At 35.3% G+C, this 26,371-nt stretch overlaps 1 protein-coding gene across 2 annotated transcripts in view; it reads right to left on the bottom strand.

The window, feature by feature from the left end:
• The window catches only part of MMP16 (matrix metallopeptidase 16), a 294,522-nt gene that overhangs the window by 17,057 nt on the left and 251,094 nt on the right, over nucleotides 1-26,371 (bottom strand). For both annotated transcript variants that reach the window (XM_045063143.1, XM_004766971.3), the window contains exons 8-9: nucleotides 7,648-7,798; nucleotides 373-488 (exon numbers count right to left, since the gene is read on the bottom strand). In XM_045063143.1, the coding sequence (XP_044919078.1) occupies nucleotides 373-488; nucleotides 7,648-7,798 (267 nt within the window). The remainder of the gene's footprint in view (nucleotides 1-372; nucleotides 489-7,647; nucleotides 7,799-26,371) is intronic.

The following is a 26,371-nucleotide window of genomic DNA, read 5'->3' as shown; positions in this document are numbered from 1 at the left end:
GCCAGGTATCTTTGTGTCTCAGCCCATATGTACAAAATGCCTTCCTTGTGACCAGCTCTGTCCCCTGTATGTCTGTTACTAACTTTATAGGCATTTTGATAGAAAAATAGGTGATATTGCTTTGAGGGTATCCACACCCTCCATTTTTAAAAAATTGCCTCTATTTTTTCCTCATAAATTGAAATAAGCTGAGGTTAGAAAACATCTGGAGCATAATATTAAACATAAATCTAGGATGGATAGTTCATGTAAATATAATACATGATAGCCCTAGTATGGTACTTTCTAATGATTTAAATTAACTTTGTGAAAAATTAAAGTTCATTGTTGAAATAGTAAACTCATGAAATACATAATGTACGTGCTGCATACCATTTTCTTTGTGCACAAAGGCTCCTTGAGGAGATTCAGGGATACCTTTCCAGACTGTGATTGGTTTGGGATAGCCAGGATCCATGGTCTTCATTTCTTCACTGTATCTCCAATACCTAAAAAGGATAATAAAGAAAAAAAAAAACAAAAAAGTGCATAGGGAAGGAAATTATGTATACACAGTAATAGTATTCATTGACTCCTTGCCGTATACTATTGTTAACGGTTTACAGGACTCAGTAAAAACACTAGAAAGACAGTGGACACAAACAGCAGTCATTCTGTTTCCTTTCTTGCACATGTTAAAATTGAGTATTGTTACTGTATATTTATTCAGTCTGTTAAAATTAATTAAAAAATTCTAGCTAAATACATTGTGCTTGCTAAATATATTTAAGTTATCACTAATCTATGGATAAACAAGAGGTTTTTATCATTTTTTATAAAACTTGCTTAGGCAGCAGAGCACTTTTTTTTGGGAATCATCTTTAGCAGAATCTTTATTTATTTATTCATTTAAGAAATATTTACTGAGTACCTTTTATGTCCCTGGCATATTTTAGGTGTTAGAGATACAACTTTGAACAAAACAGATATTCTCCAGCTCTCATCAGTCTTACATTGTAGGATATGTACGGTCATAGGCAATAAAACAATTTCTTAGTAAATACATACTGTGATAGGAGGTGTTAAGATTAAAAAACAAGCAGTAAATTTAGCTAGGAATATGGAGAAGCAATTTTAATTAGTGGACAGGGAGCCCTTTCTTTATCAGACATTTGAGCAGAAAGGAATAAGGTATGACACATACCTTATTGGGAGAAATACTTTCCAGGTAGAGGGACTAGTTAGTGAAAAGTTACTGTGGCAAGCACAAACTTGGAGTACTTAAGCATCCACAAAGAGGCTAGGGCGACTAGGATTGAGTTAACATATGGAAGAAAAGGTCAGAGTGGGAACCAGAATCTAAGATTAGATAGACCTTTATACAATTGCAAAGCCTCTGGTTTTCCACTAAGGGATATGTGAAGCCAACATAGATTTTGAGCAGGGAAGCTTCAAGCTATGGCTTATGTTTGAAAGGAATATGCTAGCTGCTTTGATTTAAATAGACTTAGGGGGTAAAATAGAAGCAGGGATACCAATTCAAATGTCACTGCAGTAAACCTTGGACTAGAATATAAATTGTAGAGTTAATGATAATTCAAGAGATTAGGATATATTTTGAAGGAAAATCCCAAAGAGCTTACTAATGTATTGAATGCAGGATGCGAGAGGAGGAAGTTGAGCATAACTCGAGAATTGGGGCCTGAACATGTGGAAGAATAATGTTGCCATTCAGTAAGATAAGGAAATGGGGGAAAGTAAGTTGATTTGGTTGGAAGAATGACGAGTTTGGCTTTAGATCTGTAAAATTCAGGTACCTGCAAGACATCAAAGGGAAGAATTGTTGATGAGGCAACTGGGTATCTGAGTATAGAGTTTAGGGCAGGTCTTGACTGGAGCCCTTGGTGTATAGATAGGAGAACCAGATAAGAGGAAAGCTTGTGAAGAGTCAGAACTCTTGGATCCCCATGCCTTCATAGAGTGGCCCATGAACCACTCCCACAGAACTGCTAGACATCCAATGAATAAACTGTAACAAGCCCTACTATCCTGGCTCATTATTGTTTAAAATGTTCTAAGAATTAAATGAGTTTATGTCTTGAATGTTCAAAAGAAATGACAAAACTGGAGTGAAACCATTGATAGTTCACAGTATATTGCATACTTTAGGCAGCCATATGATCTATGTATTATCTCATTTAATCACAATAAACCCATGATAGTCATCAGTGTCCCCTTCTAAGAGAAGACAATTCTAAGAGGACAATGAGGGTTACATTTATAACCAGTTCTATCTGACTTTAGAAGTCCCTACTCTTGGGGCACTTAAGTGGTTCAGTTGGTTAAATGACTGCCTTCGGCTTAGGTTTTGGGATCAAGCCCCATATCAGGCTTCTCCCTCTCCCTCTCATAGGCCCCCTGGTCTCTCTCTCTCTCTGTCAAATAAGTAAATAAAAAATATATATATATATATTTTTTTTAGTCCATACTCTTTTCTCCAAGTGCACCAAATATGTTTTCCAAATTTAAATTTATGTAGCAACCTTTTGTCTTTTTTTCCACTAAACATCTCTTATCATTTGCTAAAGCTAGTGTTTTACCAACACAGGTTTGGGAAGTGACATACTTAATGCATTATCTTGGGATTAGGCACTTTGGCTGAAATCAGAAAAAAATTAAGTTTTTCTGGTCCTTTTTAGATTTTTTTTTTTAATTCTAGGCCTATGGAAGATTCTTATTCTACAGAGTTATGGGGTTTTTTACATTAGGTTTTGCTGTAATTCCCTAGAAATATCCAGTCAAGTAACATCTGGAATATTAGCAACCATTCCATTCTCAAGGTTTAAATTATTTTTAATTTTTTTTTTAAATTTATTTGACAGACAGAGATCACAGGTAGGCAGAGAGGCAGGCAGAGAGAGAGGAAGGAAAGCAGGCTCCCCACCAAGCAGAGAGCCCGACGCAGGGCTCGATCCCAGGACCCTGGGATCCCGACCCGAGCTGAAAGCAGAGGCTTTAACCCACTGAGCCACCCAAGTGTCCCCCATTCTCAAGGTTTAAATGGAAAAGAGAAAAAGATTGTTTCAGGAAGTATTCCAGTAAGTAACCATAAGGCAGATTTTATCCAAAAAGGGAAATACCCTCTTATAGGTATTTATTGCAGATTCTTATCTCAAGAGAATGAGAACAGATCTGATGGAAAGGTCAGGAAAATCTTCATGGAGAAGACTGAGCTAATATAAAGGAGATTGGGCCTATCTCTTTGAAGACAAGTTGGCAGAATCATTAGCGTATTATCCTACCAATTTTGAAGTATATTTTCATTCACGTTTAGTTCATGGGAACATCTGGTTTAAAAATATTCCTGAATATTCTTTTTCACAGACCATTCTGTGATAAATATAGAATAATTAATGTGGTTGAGATCACCCTCAAAATTTCAAGATATCTTCTCTCAAGTAAATATTTCAGTGCAGTTTGCAATAGTCATATATATCAACTGGTTCCTGCACTTGACCACAGAGAAAACCTCTCAGAGAGAACTAGTCAAATGCCTTATTTTTGGATTCTAAGAAACATTTTTTCCCCCACATTTTACATCACTAAAATCAGAATGCACTTTACAATAGGTACTGTATCAAGGTTTACTTGGTAGAGTTTTCCCCTCCATGATAGTTTAAATAATGCCATGTTTTACAATAAATACCATTTTTAGATATAAGCTATAACTTAAAGTAAGCTATTGCTAAGCTAGAGGTTTGGAACAATTAAAAATCCTGGGGACAATGGGATCACACCTGTATGTAATTTAAGAAAGATTAACTACATACTTAGAAACCAGGGTTGTTCTCTGAGAAGTAGTTGTAACAATGTTCATATAACAATACCAATAATTTATGTAGGTTTTTGTAGCTATAAAGTAATTTTTTTAAAAGATTTTATTCATTTATTTGACAGAGATCACAAGAAGGCAGAGAGGCAGGCAGAGAGAGAGGAGGAAGCAGGCTCCCTGCTGAGCAGAGAGCCCCATGCGGAGCTCGATCCCAGGACGCTGAGATAATGACCTGAGCAGAGGGCAGAGGCTTTAACCCCCTGAGCCACCTAGGCGCCCCTAAAGTAAATTTGTACATACATTGAGGGATAAATCCCTCAACAATCTTCTATATTGCATATTACGGTGTTTTCTATGATCATATCCTAAACACAGATTTAGTATGTATGGTCTCTCAACTCAGTCAGTGCTAGAGCATTAAAAGATAATGATTTAGTCGCATTTGCTCCTTTGAAATGTTACAGAGTTGAGACTCTAATGCTGCTGGATTCATAGTTTAGCACATTACTGTTATTGTTTCCTTTGGTAGAGAATTCTTACTCTCTTGGTGCTCTCTCTCAAACTCTTCAGATATATTGCTCAAGTATAATTTTCCTTTTTTTCTCCTTCTGATTACTCATAGATCCATTGACCCATCAATACTTTTTTGAGCCAGGCACATAAGATTCATAAAATCACATTTCAAGAAAATATAAATGGAATGTTCATATCAATAAGAAATAAAAACTGTCCATGTAATGGTATACAACATTTTGTTAAATGCTTTCTCTGCTATGAAAAAATATGGTAAAGAAAATTCTAGAATGCCATACTTTAATGGGATCTTGCTGGATACTGAATTCAAACTGAAAAAAAAGTGGCTTCAAGGGTTATTTCACATGACCCAGCCATTTCTTCATCCTAGTTTGTCTCATTTCTGTACTACGAGTCAAGACTACTTGCTTCTCTTAAGTTACACTTAACACTAAACATATAGGATGACTTCTTTTTTTTATTTTTGTACCCAAATAGTTAGAAAAAAAATTATACTTTTCAGAAACATTCTTAAACATGCAGAATTGGAAATATTAATTTACACTGTGTTGGATAATTTTAAAAACATATATTGAGTAATTCATAAACACACAAGTTAAGCTGGAGAAAAGAAATTGTTCTTCTGTTTGACTATTAGTGGTAAAAATAGTAAAAACCAAAGTGGATCTAAATTTTGTCTTTCATTGAAAATATCTTAAAATTCTTAAAAGTTAAGCTTAGAATGAAGTATGGCAATAGAGTCCTGTATATATTTGTGAGAAGATGCTGACAGATGATTTAGAAACATAGCATTTTAGAGTTAAATGCTAGGAGGATCCAAAATGTATCCAAGTATCAAATTATAGTGTATTAAGAAAAGGGCAAGTAGGAATCTGAGGAACTAAGTTCCAGGCGATATGTAAAATAGTGAAATAGTGGAAATTTTAATCTTATTTTACAGATCTATTTAAAGAGCCATCATTTCAGCTATTTTTCTGGCTCTCTCTATACTTAGGAGATTTGAGGTAGGCCCCTACTCTTAATGATGTTTACCATTCTCTATTATGTACCTCAGACTGATCTTTCCACTGAGAAGCAAACTCAATTATCCAAGTACCTACTTGATTCATCCAGTTGGTATGTAAAATAAGCATCTCAGTCTAAATATGAACATTTCAATCTTTTAATCCCCTTTCCCCTGTATTTTTCCCCTGTCTGCCCTATCTCCTGAAATGGCACCATCTACTCAGTTTTTCAGGTGAAAAACCTAGAATTTATCTTTAATTTTCTTTTTTCTCACCTCTAGGATCCAAGCTGTAACAAAGACTTGTTCTGATTACATTCAAAATATATCCTGTACCCACCCTTTTTGCTCTGTCTCGGCTACTGCCATCGTATCCCTCTGTACTACTCCAACAACCTGCCAGTTATTCTCTTTGCTTCCCTCAAGAAGCCCATTCTTCATACAGAAACCATAGTGATGTTTGTGAAAACAAATCAGGTCATTTCCCTTTCCTCTTGAAAATTCTCCAATGCCTTTCCATTGTTCTTAGAATAAAATCCAGTGTCTTTGCTATGGTCTATAGGGCCCCATTCAATCTGGTCCCTACTTACCTATTTGACTTCCTTTACCACTTAACTTGCTATTCTCTAGCCAGAATGTTTTAACTGATTTAAACATTCCAGTATTAAAGTTTTTGCACACTATGTCATCTGCCTACAATATATTGTTCCAGACAGCTTCATGTGGCTGAAACTTCACCCGTTCAAGTCCCCACTCTAGTGTCCCCTTCATAAGTGAGGCGTTCTCTGACTTCCACACTAATTTTCTAAATGTTCCTTACCACCCATGATCTCTATCACATACTATGATAAATCAAATTTATTTCTTTGTAGCATTTCTCAATGTTAAAGTTTCAGACTCATTTACTTGTTTACTGTTCACCATTGTCTCCTTTAATAGAAGTTAAGTGCCATGGGAGCTGAAGACCTGTCGTTGTTTCTAGCACAGGTCACAACACATATGCTCAAAATATTTTTTTGAATAAATGAATGAGGGTATGCCAGGACTACTATTGAAATCTTAAGGAAGTAGGAATTAGAGCTATTGAGAGTGGAAAAGACTGTCTCATAGTCATACTTCACCATGGAGTTGGATTAGAGTAAGATGAATTCCTACTGTGGAGTGTAATTGAGTGTGTCTATACATTGGGTAGGACATGAACAAGATTCAGGGCTGAAATATGGTAGCACTTGGACCAAATCTAATTTAAAGCTGTGCTTTGTTTGTCTAGCAAATTAAATAAATGATTCTGGTTTTGAGTGCTTTTCTAGTGTATTTGTACTTTCCAGTTCACTACAGTACCCATCATTTCCTACTATCGCCTTAACATACTATTGCTGTACCTAGTAGTTTATTTCTTATTTGCCCAACCCTTTAAAGCAATTGAGTATTTTATGCCTGGGCTAGATTATTTCTAAAACCCTTTCTAATCTTAGTCTTAGAGAAATGGAAACCTGTTAATCAACACCCATACCCCTCACCTGCCCCGCCACCCTTCTTAAGCAGAAATATTGCAGTGGGAGAAAAAGGAGAAGTAAGTAAGGACAAAACAATTTCTCTCAAAAATATACATAGAACATAAAACATTAAAAATTGATAAGTATTAAAAAATATACAATATCTATAAGGAAGAAAGACAAACTGAATTCGTATATAAAAGTGACAACCAAGTTGTTGTTTATATGTTTCAGTTAGGTAGTTTATTGTCTTGTCCATATACTTTTAATCTTGAATGAATATACTGATAAACTGTAATTTTGGAATTATAGAATTATGTGATATGAATTAATCTGCTTATAAAACATCTATGACTTATGAAATCATACGTAAGATAATACACATGGAAATTAATAGCGTGCAAAATATAAAAATTGAACTTTTAATATGAAAGCAAAAAAAAAAAAGCCTTTGTGAAAGTGTGCTTTTCAAATAAAGTTAAGTAAAATGACAAGAAAACGTATTTTAAGATTACATAAAGACTGCCTACACAGATTTATAAGCATGTTAAGCTTATGCAGAAGAGGAAGAACATCTACATTCAAAGGTCATATTATTTATGTATATACAGGAAGATTTATCTTGAATATTATTTAAAAATATGTTAAAAATATTTTTGATTTCATTAATTCTTGTCTTTATATTCACACAGATTCTTAATCAACAGTACATGTCTATTATAGAGTAGAAATATTAACTTCAGTTAACTAATCAGTTAACTATTAACAGTTAACTATTTTCCTCATGTGAAATGTGTACTGACCTGTCCCCCTTGAAGAAATAGGTTTTCCCAACGTCTTCCCACCAAATGGCTGAATCAATACCATGCGGAGGAATTCCACTTCCAAGAGTAATCAAGTCGTGAGGATAACCGGGTTGAAGAGTTGTATCCTTAAACACCCAGTATTTATTACCTATATGAAATAAGTGCAAATGCAGAATACAATAATTTAATGTTAGAAATTAGAATATATTTATTAATGCAGTGTATTTAAAGTTACTTTAAATGAAATCCGTAAAATAGGTAATAGTCACATTTGGAATACAGATGTTGCTGTTGGAAGATTATCTTCAAAAGTGGATAAAATGAGTAACTATTTAGTAATAGAATTAGAATTTGTGAATTAATTTAAGAAATAAAAAAGATCTACAACTTGCATAATACAACAATTCTGAATCAAGAATCAGGATTTTTCCTCTAGGAATTAGACGTGCTATTTTTATTTAAGGCTAAATCATTACTGTGTTTTATGCATTCTACATACGCTCAGATTGCTTTATAACCTCTACTCTATTGAAACACATCCTCCCAACTGATCCTTTCCTATTACTATAAAATTCACAGGTTCCTTTAATCTTAATCATCCTTTTTCTTCTTCTTTTTTTTTTTTTAAAGACTTTATTTATTTGACACAGAGAGAGAGAGAGATCACAAGTAGGCAGAGAGGCAGGCAGAGAGAGAGAGGGAAGTAGGCTCCCTGGTGAGCAGAGAGCCCGATGTGGGGCTCGATCCTAGGACCCTGAGCTGAAGGCAGACGCTTAACCGACTGAGCCACCCAGGTGCCCCAAGTTATCCTCCTTTGACCCTAGGCTCTCTTTTAGCTGTTGTGCTATCCCTCTTTTTAAAGAGTGGAAACCTAGGGGAGGAGAATTTTAACCCTAACCTTTTTTGGAATTGCTAGAGCACGGCGATATTAAAAAGAAGACAAAATTAGTCAGTTTTATTTCTGTTTTGAAATTATCTATAGACAACACACTTCCTCATGTTTTATGTCTCTGGTAGACTATGTCTACCACTTGAGTAAGCCTCTCAAGTAGTCTATAACCATTCCTCACACCTACTTTCTAGTGAAAGTAGATTCCTCACACCTACTTTCTAGTGAAAACTTTTGTTTTTGAGTCAGCAATGTCTTTCAAGGAAACAGTTCTCTAAACTTACCTATTGACACAGTTGCCCACTTAAAGCTCTTCTCTCTCTAAGCTGCTAGAAAACCATTTTGGGGGGTGGGGAATCTTTTCTCCAGTTTTTCCATTCTGGGCTTCCCCCCACCATCAGTTCTGTCTGTCTCCCTTCAACCCCACACTCCAAGTCTTCTTCCCCTGGTCCTTCTGGATCTCTCTGCAATTAGTATCTCTTATCACTAACTCCTGCAGTTAACATCTGGTAAAGTAAAACAGTTAATAATCTATTAATATCTGACAAAGTATCCTATGTTCTTTTTAATAGATGCAAACCTTACTTGTTAGAGTATTTCAGTACTACCCCTAGATGAGGACTAGGATAGCCTATAGCATTCATATTACACCTTAAAGAAATTAAAAAAAAAAATTAAAACCATGCTCCTGCCTAAAATAACACAACACAAAGCAAAAATAACATGTTTTCAGACTAGATTTAGTTAGGTGTCTCTAGTTTGTAACAGGAGTAATCTTATTTAAATACTTCAAGAGCTTCTACTACCATTTAATATCATTTTTAAAAAAGATTTTATTTATTTATTTATTTGACAGAGACCCAGTGAGAGAGGAAGCACAAGCAGGGGGAGTGGGAGAGGGAGAAGCAGGCTTCCCACCAAGCAGGGAGTCCGATACAGGGCTCGATCCCAGGACCGAGGGATCATGACATGAGCCAAAGGCAGACACCCAACAACTGAGCATTGTTTTTTAAAAAACAACATTTATTGAGTCCCTTCAGGGTCCTAATTATCATGTTAGGTACTAAGGACACTAAAGGGAAGAAGACAGACCTGATTACCATATTATCATCACATTCTAGTGGATTGGGCAGATGAAAATCAAATGTACACAAATATAATTGTAGTAGTTGAAAAACTACTGAATGCTACAAAGCAAACATGTCAGGGGCTGAGAAAAAAGAAATCCCAAGGGGATAATTCTTTTAAGTAAGGAGATCAGAAAAGCCTCTCTGAAGAAATAAAACTTAAATCAAAATTTAAGGAAAGAGAAGATGATATCTATGCATTGAATGTCAGGAACAGTATCCCAAGCAAAGGAGTTTGGTGTGATTAAAAATGAAAAGATCAGTGGAGTGTAATGAACAAGAAGAGAGTGGTACTGGAAACGTATATGGTAGCTTTCAGTCTTATTTTGAGTGCACTGGGAAACCATCAAAAATACTAAACTAATGGAGAGGTATGATGTGTTTTATATTTACAAAACATGATTTTTTTTTTTGTCTTTTGTGGAAAATGGACTATAAAGAGAAGAATGGAAATGAGAAGACCGGTCAGTGGTCTTTTGTAAGAATTAATTGAATCATTCATTGACAACTTAGTACATTTACTAGGCAATGTTTTAGGCACTGGAGATGTAGCAGTGAATAAAAAGGGTAACATCTCTGCCTTTTGGAGCTTAAATTCTAGTGAAGGGGTTTGGGAAAACTGACCTTAAACAAGGAAACAAAGGTAGTTTCAGAGAGAAAATTATTGTAAAGATACAAAAAAAAATACATTAATGTAAAATTGATGGGATTAGGTCGGGGTGTTGCTTGTACTGGACACAGAAAAGACCCCTTTATTCAGATGACATATGAGTTGTAACTTACATAATTCAAAAAAGCCAGAACAGTGAATATGGTTTGGAGGGGTAGAAACACCAAGGAAAATGCTCTAATGGGAAGAACCTTGTTAGAGAGGTAGAACACAATGTTGTAGGAATGTGCTAAGGACAGAGGCAAGGATAATGTGGTCTCTGTCAAAATCTAAACTTTATTCTAAGTGAAATAGGAAGCCATTGGATAGTTAAATTAAAAAGTTTCTGCTAATAGCCTGAAACAAAGTCACAGCAATAGTGGTGGAAGGAAGAAAATGGAGTCATGACACATTTTAGAGATGGCACTGATAGACACCGCTTTCAGGCTGGCTGTGGAGAATTTAAAAAAAGATAGTATCAAGAATATCTTCAAGTTCTGACTTTTGTCAACAAAAGAATAATAATTATATAAAATAAGCCAAAGAAAACTGGGATATATGAGCTGTAAGGGGTTCAAATTGAGAGTTTGAGATGTGAAGTAAGCAACCGGATATATGAGTTTGAAGATAACAGTTTGTAAGTTACAAGCATAAATATGTTATTTACTAATTTAGGATTTGAAGAAATTATCCAGGGAAGACTATATAGAGAAGATGAAGAGGAACCAGAATTGGGCTTCTAGAAATATACGGCCCTCAAAGAGACCACAAGAGAAGAGGGAAGAGTAGGCAAATGCAAAGGCCGCAGAAGAGGCAAGAAGACTAGTCAAGTAAAAGAAAACCTTAGAAGCCAAAAAGAGAGTGTTCATAGATGGCTGTCTCTAATCCAAATAGCTCTTGGGAGCCAAACAGTATATATAGCTGCCTACTGGGATTTTCTACAAAGCTGATCCACAGGTTCAAATCTGAACTAATCACGGGACCTTTCTTCTTGTTTTCCCTATTTAGGTGGCTGGCCTGCTAATTTCTCAGTGCATCCCAGCTGAAACCTCCCTGTTTATTATGTTTCATATCTGATGGATCATTACATTCAACCGCTTTGATTTCTAAACTTTTCCTTAAACCGCTCGCCTGCAGTCAATTCTTATTGCCACTGACGTAGGTAAACTTCAGCTACCCCTTCTAAAGGTAATTATTCTGTTTACAAGCTCTGAAGTAGGTCCCACTATTCTCCATATCCTCTCTATATATTACCATCCAAGACGAGAGCCAGTCAAAATTCTGCAGAGTTATGGATCATAGGTTAGGCAGATGAGCAGCGATGAACAGAGCCATTCATTTTTCTTTCTTGGGAATGTGACCCAGGGAATATTGAGAGACATTCCCACTTAGCGGAGGGAAATGCCTATTCATTACATAGTATGAGGCTTGAAGAGCCATGATGGCCATAGGCAAGTGTACATTATGAGGATGTATAAATTGAGTAACCAGAGAGGGGAACCGAAAGAGAAAAGAGAATGGAGCAGAAGCAAAGAACAAAGGTACAAACAGGAGAGAGACCAGGAGGCTTTTTAGAGAAATGGCAAGTGTGGCCGGTTCTTGAATGACTTTCTGTCACATACCCACCCCTAAGCTCAATTAATCTGGTTGGGTTTATTTTTCTTTTAACTGAGTAAGATTGTTCAGTATTAATTTTTGGCCACCCACACATCACACAAGGTATTATGTGCTTGAGCCCCCAAGTCTGTTAGCCAGAGTCGTCAATCATTCTCTAGATGAGGACAAGATTGCTGCCTTCCATCCCTGTGTCTTAAGAGCAACACTTTTGTTTTCTAGCTTACAGTATTTCAGTAACCTCCTTTCTTCTCTCAGTCCCACTTTTATCTATCTTCCATAAAGTCATTAAAATGATCTCTCTAAAAGGCATACCTGATAAAGAGAGATAAGAGAGATACAATTATCTCTTTTGTTTAAACATTTCAGTGGTTTACCATTGCATTCAGCATAAAACACAAACGCATCCATATGTCATCTCAAGGTTCTTCTCAATGAGTCTCTTGTTTCATCTACATCTTATTTATTTCCATTTCTGGAAAATGGGTTCTCTTTCAGAACTTGGCTTAACATCATTTCTCTGGAAAGCAGTTCCTATATGAATAAGGTAGGCCTCTGACATTGCCAGAGTATGTAGTCTTCTCCTTTACCATATTAGTTAGTACACTTTTAGTACATATAACTTAGTACTTTAATGGATCACAAGCCTGTCACCTGCTCTAGCCTGTGAGCAACTTGAGGACACACACTGTGTCTAACACCTTATATATAATGCCTAGAAAGTAGTAGGTACTTAATAAATGATTATAAATTCAAAGACCTATGTTTAATATTACATGAATAACCAAATAGAAGATCAAAACAAAAATGGAAAGGCTACATAAACAACATTGTAGGCCTTAGTCTTGAATCTTGTTCATAGAGCAGAAAAAAATGAGTCTTCTAACCAGTAACAAGTCAGAAAAAATAAAAAGGCATGTCCCAGTATTGGGTGGGAGGGTCATTTAAATAATTATATTTAACTGTGTATTGGGAAATAATACCATAAAAATATATCCCTATCCTGAGCCATTGTTTAATCTGAGTATTTTATAAAGAAAAAAACACCCCAAGGGCCCAGATCACTTACTTGCCAGAGTTAGTGAGATGGAAAATCCAGACCGCTGTTTCCCAACCTGTTCTTTATTTTAGTCATATCTCTACAGCATTTAAAATAGAGAGTCTTTAAAACAATACAATAAAAAGAAAGTCCTGTTCTATGCTAGACTCTGCCTTAGTGACTATCGCATTCTTTCCTTTCATCTCAGTTTTATTTAGGGAAGAATAATACAGTTCCAGTGCCTTCCATGCTTGGTATTTAGAGTAAACCTGTTATCTGCCAAACTCGGTTGGTTATGTCTTCTTTTAAGCAGCAATATTCTATTATCCTTTAGAATACTTCCGTTTGCAGTTCCTTATCTTTATCCTATCCATGAAAATTTCTTCATACTCTTTCCAGGCCTTGTACAGTGATATTACTAGGCTCACAGATACCCAGGATGTCCTGGTGCATGTAGAATGAGAGTATGTTTATAGAACCTGAGTTTATGTTTTCAGGGTGTCTCAGAAGGGAATAATATGTGAAAAAAAGAAAAAGAATTACAGTTCTTCCAGGAAATTCTTGTTTAAAAAGAAAAAAAAAATTTAAAAAAATGTGTTTTAGAAGTACTTCCCTATACTGTTGGTCAAGAGTTTTCAGTCAATAAAAAGGAGAAACAATGAGCCTCTCAACTTTTAATAATCAAGGCCTTCCTATGAAAGATTAGCATTCAATTAGCATTTATCCCCCTGTTAGGAACATACAGCAGGGGATTTTTTCCCCCTTTTTAATGCACTTATAGTCCCTTCAAAAAAGAAAGCAAAACAGGAAAGTCATCAGCAAACATTTCCTATAGAGTTTTACAATGAGATCCTGCAGTTATACACACAAAAAATTAAGAAAACAACACCTTGCCTGCTGAGTATTTGTGGCTTAGAATTCAAGAAAATAACTCAGCAATGATTATGAGTTACATGTTTAAATTTCCAGGTGCTTATTAATAAACACCTAATTAATACAATTATACAACTCCCTTTGTATCTTGGTAAGATTTTCACATGACAAAGTTGAAGTAACTTTCTCTTGTTAACAGTTTTGATTAAGTATGTGAGATTCATATGCAATTTTTTTTCTTTTAACATTGGAGAGGTAGATTTTTAACTACCTTACCATCAATGATCTGATTCTCAAGGAAAATATTGCCTCTTTGGCATACTGAAGGCATTTACTGGATTTCCTATGAGGTTCACACATTCTGGAGCAAGAGGAAGGAACTGGTCCTTACTGACATTGTACTTGGCAGAATGCAGAGGAAAATATCAACAAGTCTGAGTTAAAAGACAGAGAAGCCTTATAAATAAAAAGAATAACCTAGAAGAATGTTTACAGTTGGAGACAACTTTACAGACCATCTATTCCAGTAATTCACCAATGAGATCCATCCATCCATCCATCCATCCATCCATCCAATGTCAGTTTATTAAGAGCCTCTTATAGCCTGTCACTGAGCTTGGAGCTGTAGGTACCAATGAAAGAAACACAGATTCTTACTCTTATAATGCTGATGGAGCAGCAGAGGAAATAGGCACTAAGCAAATAATCTCTTGAAGAATTCTTAAATTATATGCTTATTCCTACAAGGAAAACTGCATTGTCTAGTGACTTTTTAAAATTTTTATCGAGCTAAGATTCATAACTTCTTTTCTAACACCCTTGAACTGGCTCATTGTTACTAATGAGGAAGTGCACTTTATTGTTCACATGTACTGGATCAGAAAAATGGTTGAGAATCCAGCCCAACACCTTTATTTTACAGGCTAAAAAGGGAAGTGATGTACTTAAAAAAGCACACAACCAATTTCTAATATATTTGCACTACAGTCCAGGTATTTTAATTCAGTGTTCAACTTGCTATTCCAAACTGATTCTCTCAATAGAACACATTTACACTCTGTCTTTCAGAATTGGTGATGATTTTCTGCTTCCTTCCTGCTTTATCAGTAATCATTCCATATTTATTATTGGAACTGTTTATTAATTAATCCACTGTATTCTTCTCATGGCTTGTTCATTACATCCTCAGTAATCAGATACCCTTTATAATTTATTAACTAAAAAAAATTTTTAGTTACTTTTTTTGTCTTATGGAGGCCACAAAACTCTATTTACGCATTTTTTTTTTTGGTATCTTCTATTATAACATTGGTTAGTAAACTAGGGCCACCAGCTGTTGCCTGTTTTTGTAAATAAAATTTTATCAGAATACAGTCGCATCTATTTATTACATATGGTCTAGTCTGCTTTCATCCTACAATGGCAGAGTTTAGTAGTTATGATTGAAAACCATATGATCCACAAAGCCAAACACATTTGCTATGTGTCCTTTTACATTCAAGATCAGAACATTAGTTCCTTAAAGGCTAAGATTTCATCAAATAAAAGAAGGCTGCATTTAGATTACTTAACTATTGTTTATTGGGCTAACTATTATTCAACATTGACATATTCTTAAAGAAAACTTCAGGGATTAATAAAAAAAGTAATAAAGAGTTAATATTTTCTGTATTAGAATCTATGATTTAGTGGACTGTTCATCAGCCCTGAAAGCAGGTAGAACTAAGGGGTGACAGCTCTGCCAATTATTAGCTGTGGCAAGTAACTAAATCTGAATCTTCCTTTCCTATTTTGTACATTAGATACTAACATTTTTCACTTAGAGACCTGGAAATAATGAGATATCAAGTGTATAATATAGCCATACTATACTCAGATCATGGTATCCAATACATGGTACTTACTGTTTTTATATAATGGAATATTATACTGTTCAAATTTCCTTGATACCAATTCAAATAAATAATATCAATAATAAGTGATTAAGTACACTGATCTATGTTAGTGCCAATTATTTGAATTAAGTGCTAATTTCCATATTGTTTGTAGGCTGGTTACTCAAGAAATTTGAAAAAAATGCCCAACTACGGGGATTGTACAGCTTTTTGTTACCAGCATTTATTTTGCCAGGTTCTACAACATCATTTAGTGAGCAGAGAGTTTTGAATATTTCCACAAATGTGGCAGCCATTGACTCGGCAGCTTCTTAGACTTCTCTTCAAGAAAGAACTGGCCTATTTATCAGCTGAATGCCTTTGGATCTGATAATTGGGCCAAGAAGTCAGCTAAGTGCTTTGGGATGGGCCAAAGCCATGATCTTTTTGGGCATCGTCCAGCCAATGACTGAGCATGGCACATCCTAAATCCTGGCCATTTTTCTGCCCCACATTGTAACCATCCCTCAGAATAATATACTACTTAAACTCTAACTTCAACTAATGAGGAGTTGTACTGGTCATGCAAGCATGCTTAAAGATGACGTTGAGAAAAACACCTACTGGCAGAGGCCTCTGATGGAGGGGATGATACACATCCTTGAAGCCAAACAGCTAGGAACACCTGGCCGGCTCATGGTGGAACATCACCCTGCTTCCCTTTTTGTCTCCCCTACCTCAGAGAAAGCTACCCGCTGAGGTAATCCATTTAAGTGCATTTGCACAACTAAGAATACCATGCTGCTGGACCAGACACACCCTACTCCTCTTCTTTACTTGTTTACCTCTAAAACTTGTGACCAACAGATGACTAGACCTATGGCTAATGTATAACCTTCTTCTTTGTTTTCTTGTATCTAATAAATACTGGATTGAGGAGTTGTTCCACGCAACAGTCCTTCCAGCTCTGGCCCCCTGCTCCCATTCTCTTAGAGCTGACTCGTTTGTGCCTCATTCTTCTCCTGTGTGCTGTTAGGAAAGCCGCACTGCATGAGACTCCTCTAACAGTCAGTCTTTGCTCTCGAGCTCTTTTTTGGTTTGCCAAGACACTGTCACATCTACAGCATAGTCCAAGGCTTTCCAGGCCAGTCTTGTCTTTTCTCTCTTTGCTTTTTACAGGCTTACTTCTCTCCTCATAACTTTATTTCAGTGTTTGCTTCCCAGGAAACTCAAACCTGACACAGTAAATAAAAGGATATGATAAAAGTTTTTGAAAATGAGAAAAAAATTAGACACAAGATTTACTGATGGGAAAATACTGTAGTTTAAAATGTAATGCTATGATGAGTGCTGTGAAGTGTGTAGACCTGGTGATTCACAGACCTGTACCCCTGGGGCTAATAATACATTATATGTTTATAATAAAATAAAAAATAAAAAAAATGTGAATAAAAACAGACATAGTAAAAACATGGAATTTTTGAATTGTTATAAATAAGTAGAGGCAAATGATCAAGGAAGATTTTCAAATACATGTTTGGTCCCTTGGTTTAGATGATTACTTCATATATATAATATATGTATATATATTGTATATATATACTTCATATATATAATATATTACTTCAATATATAATATAAACACTAATATTAAAATCAAAATATTAAAGTATAAGCACTAATATAAAATTCATATATTTATATAAAATATAATTATAAAATTATAAATATTTATAATTCAAGAAAATAGCACAGTTCACATGTTATGAATCCATTTTTGTGTGTATCAAGGGCACTGAATGTAGATTCCTTAATCTAGTGTAGCTCTTTAGGAATTAAATTTTCCATTATCTCCTATAGGGTAATAAGTAATCACTGTATTCATTTATTTATAGTAAAAGATCTTTTAGGTTATCTATTGCACTATGTAAGCTACCTCAAATGAACTTCATTAGCACACCCTAAACTTCTCAAGAGTAAAGATCTACAAGAAGCAAAAGGAAATTGCTGATTTATAGGAGTATTTGAAATAAAAGTATAATGCAAGTTATATACATAATTTTTAACCAGCTATTTTCCTTGCCACTTTCCAGTGTCACATATTTTAGACAACTCTTGTTTTTTTGATATACATCTTTTATTCTTCTTATTCCTAAACTTTATTACCCTGCTCTTTAACATCCTAGGTATTTTGCTTCCAATTCCATGAATGATTTTTGCCTCTTGAAACGAAACTGTCAAACAGGATAAGTACCACTTAAAGCTATTAAATGATAGAAACAATATAAATTTGAGACCTTTTGACTACTTGACTTTGACTGTTACTGATTTTGACAGCACTGGAAAGTTCATTTTAAAAGTTATTTTCAGTTCTTGAGAGAATTGCACCAACTCAATTTTCAATATTGATTTTTGATATTATTATCTCATAACCATTCAGCCTGAACATGGCTAGTAATTGAGAATATAAACATCTAGGTTGATTGTACTTATAAAATGTTACTCTATTATATTTGATTTACCTGAGTGATGTTAAGATAGCTGACTAGCGAAAATTGTATAGCTTCTATACAGGCTTCACACTCAAATATAAGCAGCTACACTGAGAGGAACCTTGATTAGTAAAGGGAGATATTGCATACTTGCTTCTTAAAAACAATACACACACATATACATATGTGAGGCAGAATGAAAAAATTCCTTAAAATATTTATCCACTTACTTACACCTTTATTACACAAAAATTTGAAGGCTCTTAAAGGAAAAATATGTGGCAACATTACAACATAACTAAAAATTAGACAAAAAATAAGAGTAGGGAAATTAGAATAGAGTAAAAATAACATAGATAAGCTATATAAAATAAAAATGATGAAGTTATTTCAAGTGCAAGTATCAGCCTATATTTTATAGTCATTCCAATATAAATACTTATTAGAAAAATACATTTACAACCATTAGAAGCAGTAAATTCTAAGATTAAATTGAAATTATGCTTTAAATATATTTTCAGTAGATAGATTATATTAAGATATAGTTAATTTCTCATACTACTATTCTCAATGATACTAGAAATGTAGCCAAGAGGCTGCTGGTAATGAGACATCTCTGCTAGATGGGGACCCTCTGCTTAATTATCACAGAGCTCAAATAAGGGACTGAAACCAGCACAGTGTTAATTTGGATGCTCATAATTAACATGCTGTAGAATAATGCAGGAGTCAAATTTTACTACCCATAGTCACCAGTATATTAAATTTATGATATACTTACTTAAACTATTCCAACATAAACCGCTGTTCTTAGTAAAACTGTTTTTTAGTAAAGCTGTACTGTCGTACCATTAACATGCAATAGATAGCACCTATTTCGGTATATACTACGATAAGTTTTCACAAATGTATGTGTTTGTCAAAATATCAATATATCAAAATAACAAACATATGCATCACCCTGAAAGTTTTCTCAACCTCCTTTGTGTTCCCTCCTGCTCAATTCTCACCTGACTTTAGGCAACTTTCTGTCACTGTACATCAGTTTGCATTTCCTCAAGTTTAATATGAACACTCCTTTTTGTCTGAATTCTTTTACTGAGCATAATTACTTTGAGGTTCATCCATGTTGTAGTGTAAATTCATAATTCATCCTTTTTATTGCTAAGTAGCATTTCATTATATGGATATAATGATCCATTCACCAGTTGAGGATATTAGAATTACTTCTGATTTGGGATGATTACAGATACATCTGTTTGGAGTATTTCTGTAGACGTCTTTGGACAAATGTTCTCATTTGTCTTGGGAAAATACCTATGAATGCAATGGCTGCATTATCCAGTAACTGTGTATTCAACTTTTAAAGGAATTGTCAACACTTCGCATGATCAGTGTTTTAAATTTTAGCCGTTCTATTAAGTATGCAGTAGTATCTTATTGTGTGTGTGTGTGTGTGGGGTGAGTGTTTTAAGATTTTATTTCTTTGAGAGAAAGAGAGCGCACAAGTGGGGTTGGGGTAGGAAGAGGGAGATAATCCCAAGTAGACACCACACAGAGTGAAGAGCTCCATGTGGGGCTCAATCTCACGACCCCGAAATCATGACCTGAGCCAAAACCGAGAGCCGGACCCTTAACTGACTGAGCCACCCAGGTGCCCCCTCATGGTGGTTTTAGTTTACATTTCCCTAATGATTAATACTGGTAAGCATCTTTTTATGTGGTTATTTACTATCCATATATCAACCCTGGTAAAGTTGCTGTTTAAATCCTTTGCTCATTTTTATTGAGCTGTTTCTTTTCTTTTTTGGTTTTGAGAATCCTTTATTTCTTCTGGATACAAACCCTTCATCATATATATGGTTTGCATATACCTAGTGTATGGCTTATCTTTTTATTAAAATTATCTTTGAAGAGCAGACATTTTTAACTTGATAAACTTCAGTTCATCAGTTTTTTTTATGGATTGTGATTCTGAAATCAAACATAAGAAATTTTGCCTACACCAAAGTCACATATACTTGCCTCTTACTTTTTTTTTTTCTAGTTGTTTTATAGTTAAAACTCCTACTTAGATTAGGACCATGTAATTTCCGTATATGGTACAAAGTTTGGATTAAAATTTATTTATATTTGCATATGGATATCCCATGTTTCAACATCATTTGTTGAAAAGATCATCTTTTCTCCACTGAATTTCCTTTGTACCTTTATCAGAATTATTTTTCCATCTTTTTTGTCTTTAGGGAGTCTGTATTCTGTTACACTGATTTTTGTTAATCTTTACAACAATGCCACGTTTTCTTCATTACTGAGCTTTAAAATAAGACTTAAAGTCAATTAATGTTTTAGAAATGGTTTTATCTATACTAGATCTTTTCCATTGCACACGAATTTTATAATCAGCAGGACTAAATTACTACAAAAAGACTTGTGGGGATTTGATTGGTATTGCACTTAATGTACAGACAAATTTGGTGACAAATTTGGTGAGTGTTATAATAATATTGAGCTTTCCAAACCACTAATAAGACATATTTGTTCATTTATTTGTCTTCTTTACTTCATTTAGCAAAATTTTGCCTTTTCAGTGTAGAGGTCATTCATGTACCTTTTGGACTGATCCCTAAGTATTTAATATATTTTTTTAATATTTTATTTATTTATTTGACAGACAGATCACAAGTAGGCAGAGAGGCAGTCAGAGAGAGAGAGGGGAAAGCAGGCTCCCTGCCGAGCAGAGAGCCCAATGCGGGGCTCGATCCCAGGACCCCGGGATCATGACCTGAGCCGAAGGCAGAGGTTTTAACCTACTGAGCCACCCAGGTGCCCCAGTATTTAATATTTTTGATGCTACTGTAATTTTTGAAAATTTTCAATTCTTGACTATTCTTTGCTACTATGTGATGGGAGACAATTCTCCGTAAAGTCACTTGATTTTCAGCATGCCTGATGAACACAGGCAATGACTGCTTTTGTTTTGGACTACATTTTTAAAGATATTGATATAGCAACAATCGGGTTATAGAGTGTGTCTCCTTCACAGCTAAGGAAAAAGATGTGCTTATTGTCCAGTATAATAAAGAAAACGTCTCCCTTTGGGGTAAAATTTAAACAAGCCGGGCACCTGGGTGGCTCAGTAGGTTAAGCAGCTGCCTTCGGCTCAGGTCATGATCCCAGGGTCCTGAGATCGAGCCCTACATTGGGCTCCCTGCTCCATGGGGAGCCTGCTCCTCTCTCTCCCTCTGCCTGATGCTCCACCTGCTTGTATTCTCTTTTTCTCTCTGTCAAATAAATAAATAACATCTTAAAAAAAAATTAAACAAGCTTACTGTTCATTATGAAATATTTGGGTTCTCTAAGCTTGGGGTTCCTCTCCTGCAATGCAACTGATTACATGTACAGGATTCACCTGGACCTCTTCACATTACCCTTTGAGGCTCAGGGGACTCATACACATGGCTATACTCTAGCTACTGCCTCTGTCTCTGTCTTCTTCTCTGACTTGGAAATCTTGTGTTTCTGCCAACATCCATGAAAGTGAGGCAGGCTAACATGTTAGCTTATAAACGGGGTAAAATCTCAGACCTTCACAGTTTTTGAAAATATAGAGAAACACAATTACTTTTTGTATAATGGTCTTACCTCCTGCAACCTTGATAAATTCATTTGTTCATTAGAAATAATGCATTGACTGCATCTAATTTTCAACATGGACAGTCATACTATCTGTGAATATAGTTTTATTTATTATATATCTTACCTCATTATGCTACATAAAATCTCCAGTACAATAATAAATAAAATTGATATACGACATCTTGTCTGTTCCCAAGCTTATGGAAGAGGTCCCATGCTGTGAATTTGACCTCATTGGGTGAATATTTTTGTATCCTTAGAAATATTCTTGAGATTTGTCCTAGGATTGATACTTGGAAACAATGTGATTGCTTCAGTCTTTGAAGATTTTTTTAAGGGTAGGAATGGAACATTCTAGATAATCACTCCCACTACTTAAGTAAGACCCTTTTCGGTGTTCTATCCAATGGCCATGGAGTGGTAGCAGGTAGAAATAAGTACTGTTAGTGCTGTGTATCAGGACCTGTTCTATTTTATCCTATTAAGTGATTCTTACTCTATACATCAGTAGTTTCCCTACATACATATGCTGATCAATTCCTCCTCCCATACTTTAGGGGATTCCTCTGCTAATTTCTGTGTCTGCACTGTGCAGCTCTCTCCTCTGCATTGTTTTTTGTTCCGCGCACTGCAGCTACCTTGTTACCCCTTGACTCTCAGTTCTGTTCCTTTCAACTGAGGCAATCTTCTGAACACCACCTGGATTCTCCTAACTTCATCCATAGCCTGGAAAGTTTCCCAAAACAGGAAACTGGGACAATTTCCAGGCTCATTTCACTTTGTTTCCTGACTCTCAGGTTTACTACTCTTTGTTTCTTGCTGTCTGCTGTCATGAAAATCATGGTTTCATATACTTTCTCCAATTGTTGGTAGATTTAGTTGGGAGGATAAATTTGATCCCTATTATTACATCGTGGCTGGATGTAGAGGATACATCAATATATTTTGATATACTATATTTTAACATACTGAAAAGCAGTAAGATTCTGTGAAGAATGTAGAGGACAATTATAGAGGACAATTCTAGAGGACAAGTTGCTTATGTTTTCATAATTTATGTATTGACTACTCCCACTCCATATGACATATATGTACACATATAACTTCACCTAAACTTTTAAAAATTGTATAAATTATACCAAAATGTTAACTTTTAGTCAGATCTATGGCTTTCCATTTTTCTTAAGATATTTATAACGATTCATTTGAAAATAACATATTATGCCTATTTTTATATTACTAAGATAGTATTTAGACTTTATAATTGAACACTCTTTTTTACTTATATTGAAATCCATACCTTCAGATTTTTAGGAAGATGAAACTAAGGCTAATACTGAGTACATTTAGGAAATGCATGATTAAATAAGTTTATATCCCAACACAGACTTTAGTTCAACAGGATGAATAATAAAAGGCAAAGCTACTTAAGTACAAGTACTATTGCAGAGTATAGATGAGAAGAAGAGAAGAAACATAAAGGAAAAGAAGGGAAAGACAAAGAGAAAGAAATTGAAGGTAAATAAAGCCAAGCGAAAAGCAACCTAAAGAAAAGTAATATTTAAGTCCGTTAGTAGCAAAGGTCCAGTATGGCCAGGACAGACTAACTTTGATACAGCTGTGAATATGGATACAAATCAGAACTGGAACTTTATTCTTTATTCATTCAGTAAATCTTTGTTTAGTGTTTACTATATTGCAGGTATTATTTAAAACAGAGGGCAGCAAACTAGACCAATACCTATTTTGTACAGCCTATGATCTAAGAAGAATTCTTACATTTTTAAAGGTTAAAAAAGAAAGGATATGTAATAGAGATGGTGTGGGCTGCAAAGCTTAAAATATTTACTATTTAGTCATTATTGAAAAAGTCTGTCAATCCCTGGTTAAAGATATGGGGAATACAGCAGTATAAAAAAAAAAGAACAAAGGAGAGAAGACCTTGCACTTATGGGGCTGATATTCTAGTAAGAGGAATATAGATAAGCAATAAATAAGTGAAATATATAGTTTTGAGATGGTATGTAGATAATTAGAATAGGAAGGGGAAACTGGTCTGCTAGAGATGTGGTTTAGACTGTCGTATGGCCCATAGAGCAAATGAGGGGATAGTCTTAGGATGAGGAATGATTTGATTCCTCAGAAGTGCTGTACTTTTGAGGTGAGAAAAGTCATAAATAGATGGTGGCAAGCTGAGATGGTCATTTTGATTGTGATTGTTGTGGTGGGGGTAGCAAAGGGAGTGGTAGATAAAGTCTAGCGTTCTGAAGCTCTTAACTCTCCTGCCAGTGGTAAGGTGGATACTAAGGAAGGGGTGGTCTTATTGGGTTACCCAGCTTCTGGCTCCCTCTAGAAAAGCAAAGATATTTGGAATAGGGGATCTGCATATTCACGGCTGGGTTTGGAGAAGGTTTACTGGAAAGAACTGTGGAGAGAAAAGTGGAGGAAGGAAGTACCATAGCCCGGTCCTTGGAATGACACGAGTTCTAAGATCAGGCATTTCCTGATACTGGCAGTATATCAGAAGAGACCACTGACAAGCACAGCGTTCCAGAATTTGAATAAATATGTGGCAAGAAACAAAGTTATTCCTATTGCTAGCATCATAACATAAGAAACACCATACCAAGTTAAATCATACTCACCCATATTGTTTTTATTAAAATGTTTGTTAAGCACCTACTGTGACTAGCACTGTTCTAAGAACTGAAAATACAGTAGTGTGCAAGAAAATATGGATAAATCTCATGAAATTTACATTTGAATGTTGTAGGTAACTTCAGATTTTCCCATGTGCTGTGCTGGAAGTTGTGATTTCCATGTGCAAGTTGGTAGGTACTAGTTTAAAGAGGAGGGACAGAGGGACATTCTGAGGTGGTACCTTTTCCACTGGCTGTTGAAAAATCAAAAGGAGCTTGCCCATTCCACGAGTGAATGGGTGAGAAGAAGCAAAATGAATAAAAGTAAGAAGTCCCTAAGGCAGTAAAGAGCTGTCAGAACACTGATTTATGACTATGGCAGTTTCTGCTCACGCAGTTTTGTCAGAGAGCACTAAGGATCCAGTGGAGACAATGCCTCCTGGGATGGCCTTGAAGCCGAAAGCTACCTTGGGCTTATTCTTGTTTATTCTTCCTTTGTTTCTGTTTCTACTGTTCATAGGACCAACAAAGAGTGTAGGGGAGGGTAATTTCCTTCCAAATATCATGCCCCTAAGATTCAGAACCTTTACATGGTGTCCTTTCTTTGTCCACAGTGGTATAGTGCATGTCCACTTCATTTATTTGCTTATTTTAGATAGCAGGAGGGCAATAAATTACCAATAACCATTCTAGTAATACCAGTAGCTGAGATTTATTGAAAATTTGTATGTGCCAAACACCTCACATGTAGTAATTTATTTAGTCCTCAAGCTAATCCTGAGATAGGGAGTAATACTAACCCCATTTTTCCAGATGGAGAAACTGAGACAAAGAGAATTAAATGATTTGCCCGGTACATACAGCCATTAAGTGTTCAAAACTGGCAGTATGATGGCAGAATCCTCATGTGCTTAAAACTAATGTACTAAACCCCTTCTTTCCTCCAGAAACAATTTGTAAAGAGAAAATAAATCCCACTTTCATTTATATGGATAGTTTGCATCTCACCTAAAATATCACAAGTGTTTCTTATATTCTACATTTTCATTATCCTCATCATTACTATAAGTTCATTTAGTTTGAAGTTGGGAACAATTGTTTTTTTGAGGTGTTAAGATCCCCTTTTTCTTTCCTTCTACCTTCACGCCTGTTTAAACTTCTTTTCAGCTCTTTAGGCTCTTGGCTAATACATTCATTCCATCAGTCACTCATTCAGTCAGTCAATCAATTGATATGTTCTGCACTCTAGATCTCCTCAGTTTCAGCTCAAATATTTTTGTTTGTTTCAAGTTTTTATTTAAATCCTAGTTAGTTAATATATGGTATAATATTGGTTTCGGGAGTAAAATTTAGTGATTCATCACTTAATGTAACACCCAGAGTTCATCACAAGTTCTCTCCTTAATGTCCATCACCCATTTAGCCCATTCCCTCCCTTCCTCCCTCCATCAACCCTCAGTTACAAGTAAGTCCCTGGTTTAAGATATGGGAAATGTGTAACAGCATTTCTTCTCGCCCCCCTTCCTCTATATTTATGTTTTGTGTCTTAAGTTTGTTTTTATATGATGGACTTATTTCACTTAGCATAATACACTTTAGCTCCACCCACATCATTGCAAATGGCAAGATGCAGTCAGTATTTTTGTATCCTTGGGTAAATACCTTTGGGTAAATACCAATTGCTGGGTTGTAGGATAGTTCTATCATATCTTTTCCTCATAATTCCATCAATCTTCCAACTCAGTCTCTTTCTTTTCCCTGCGTTTCCCCCCACAGGTTTATGACTTACTGTTTAGAAGCAAATTTTAAGGATGGAATACCAGGCACTTGACTAAGTTCACTTTTTAAAAAAATGTACTTCATTTATTTATTAGAGGGAGAAAGAG

Source organism: Mustela putorius, unplaced genomic scaffold (assembly GCF_011764305.1).
Source record: "Mustela putorius furo isolate JIRA1106 unplaced genomic scaffold, ASM1176430v1.1 tig00003846_pilon_pilon_pilon, whole genome shotgun sequence".
Taxonomy (NCBI): domain Eukaryota; kingdom Metazoa; phylum Chordata; class Mammalia; order Carnivora; family Mustelidae; genus Mustela; species Mustela putorius.
Note: the sequence above shows the minus strand (reverse complement) of the source record. Positions and strands in the feature narration are given on the sequence as shown.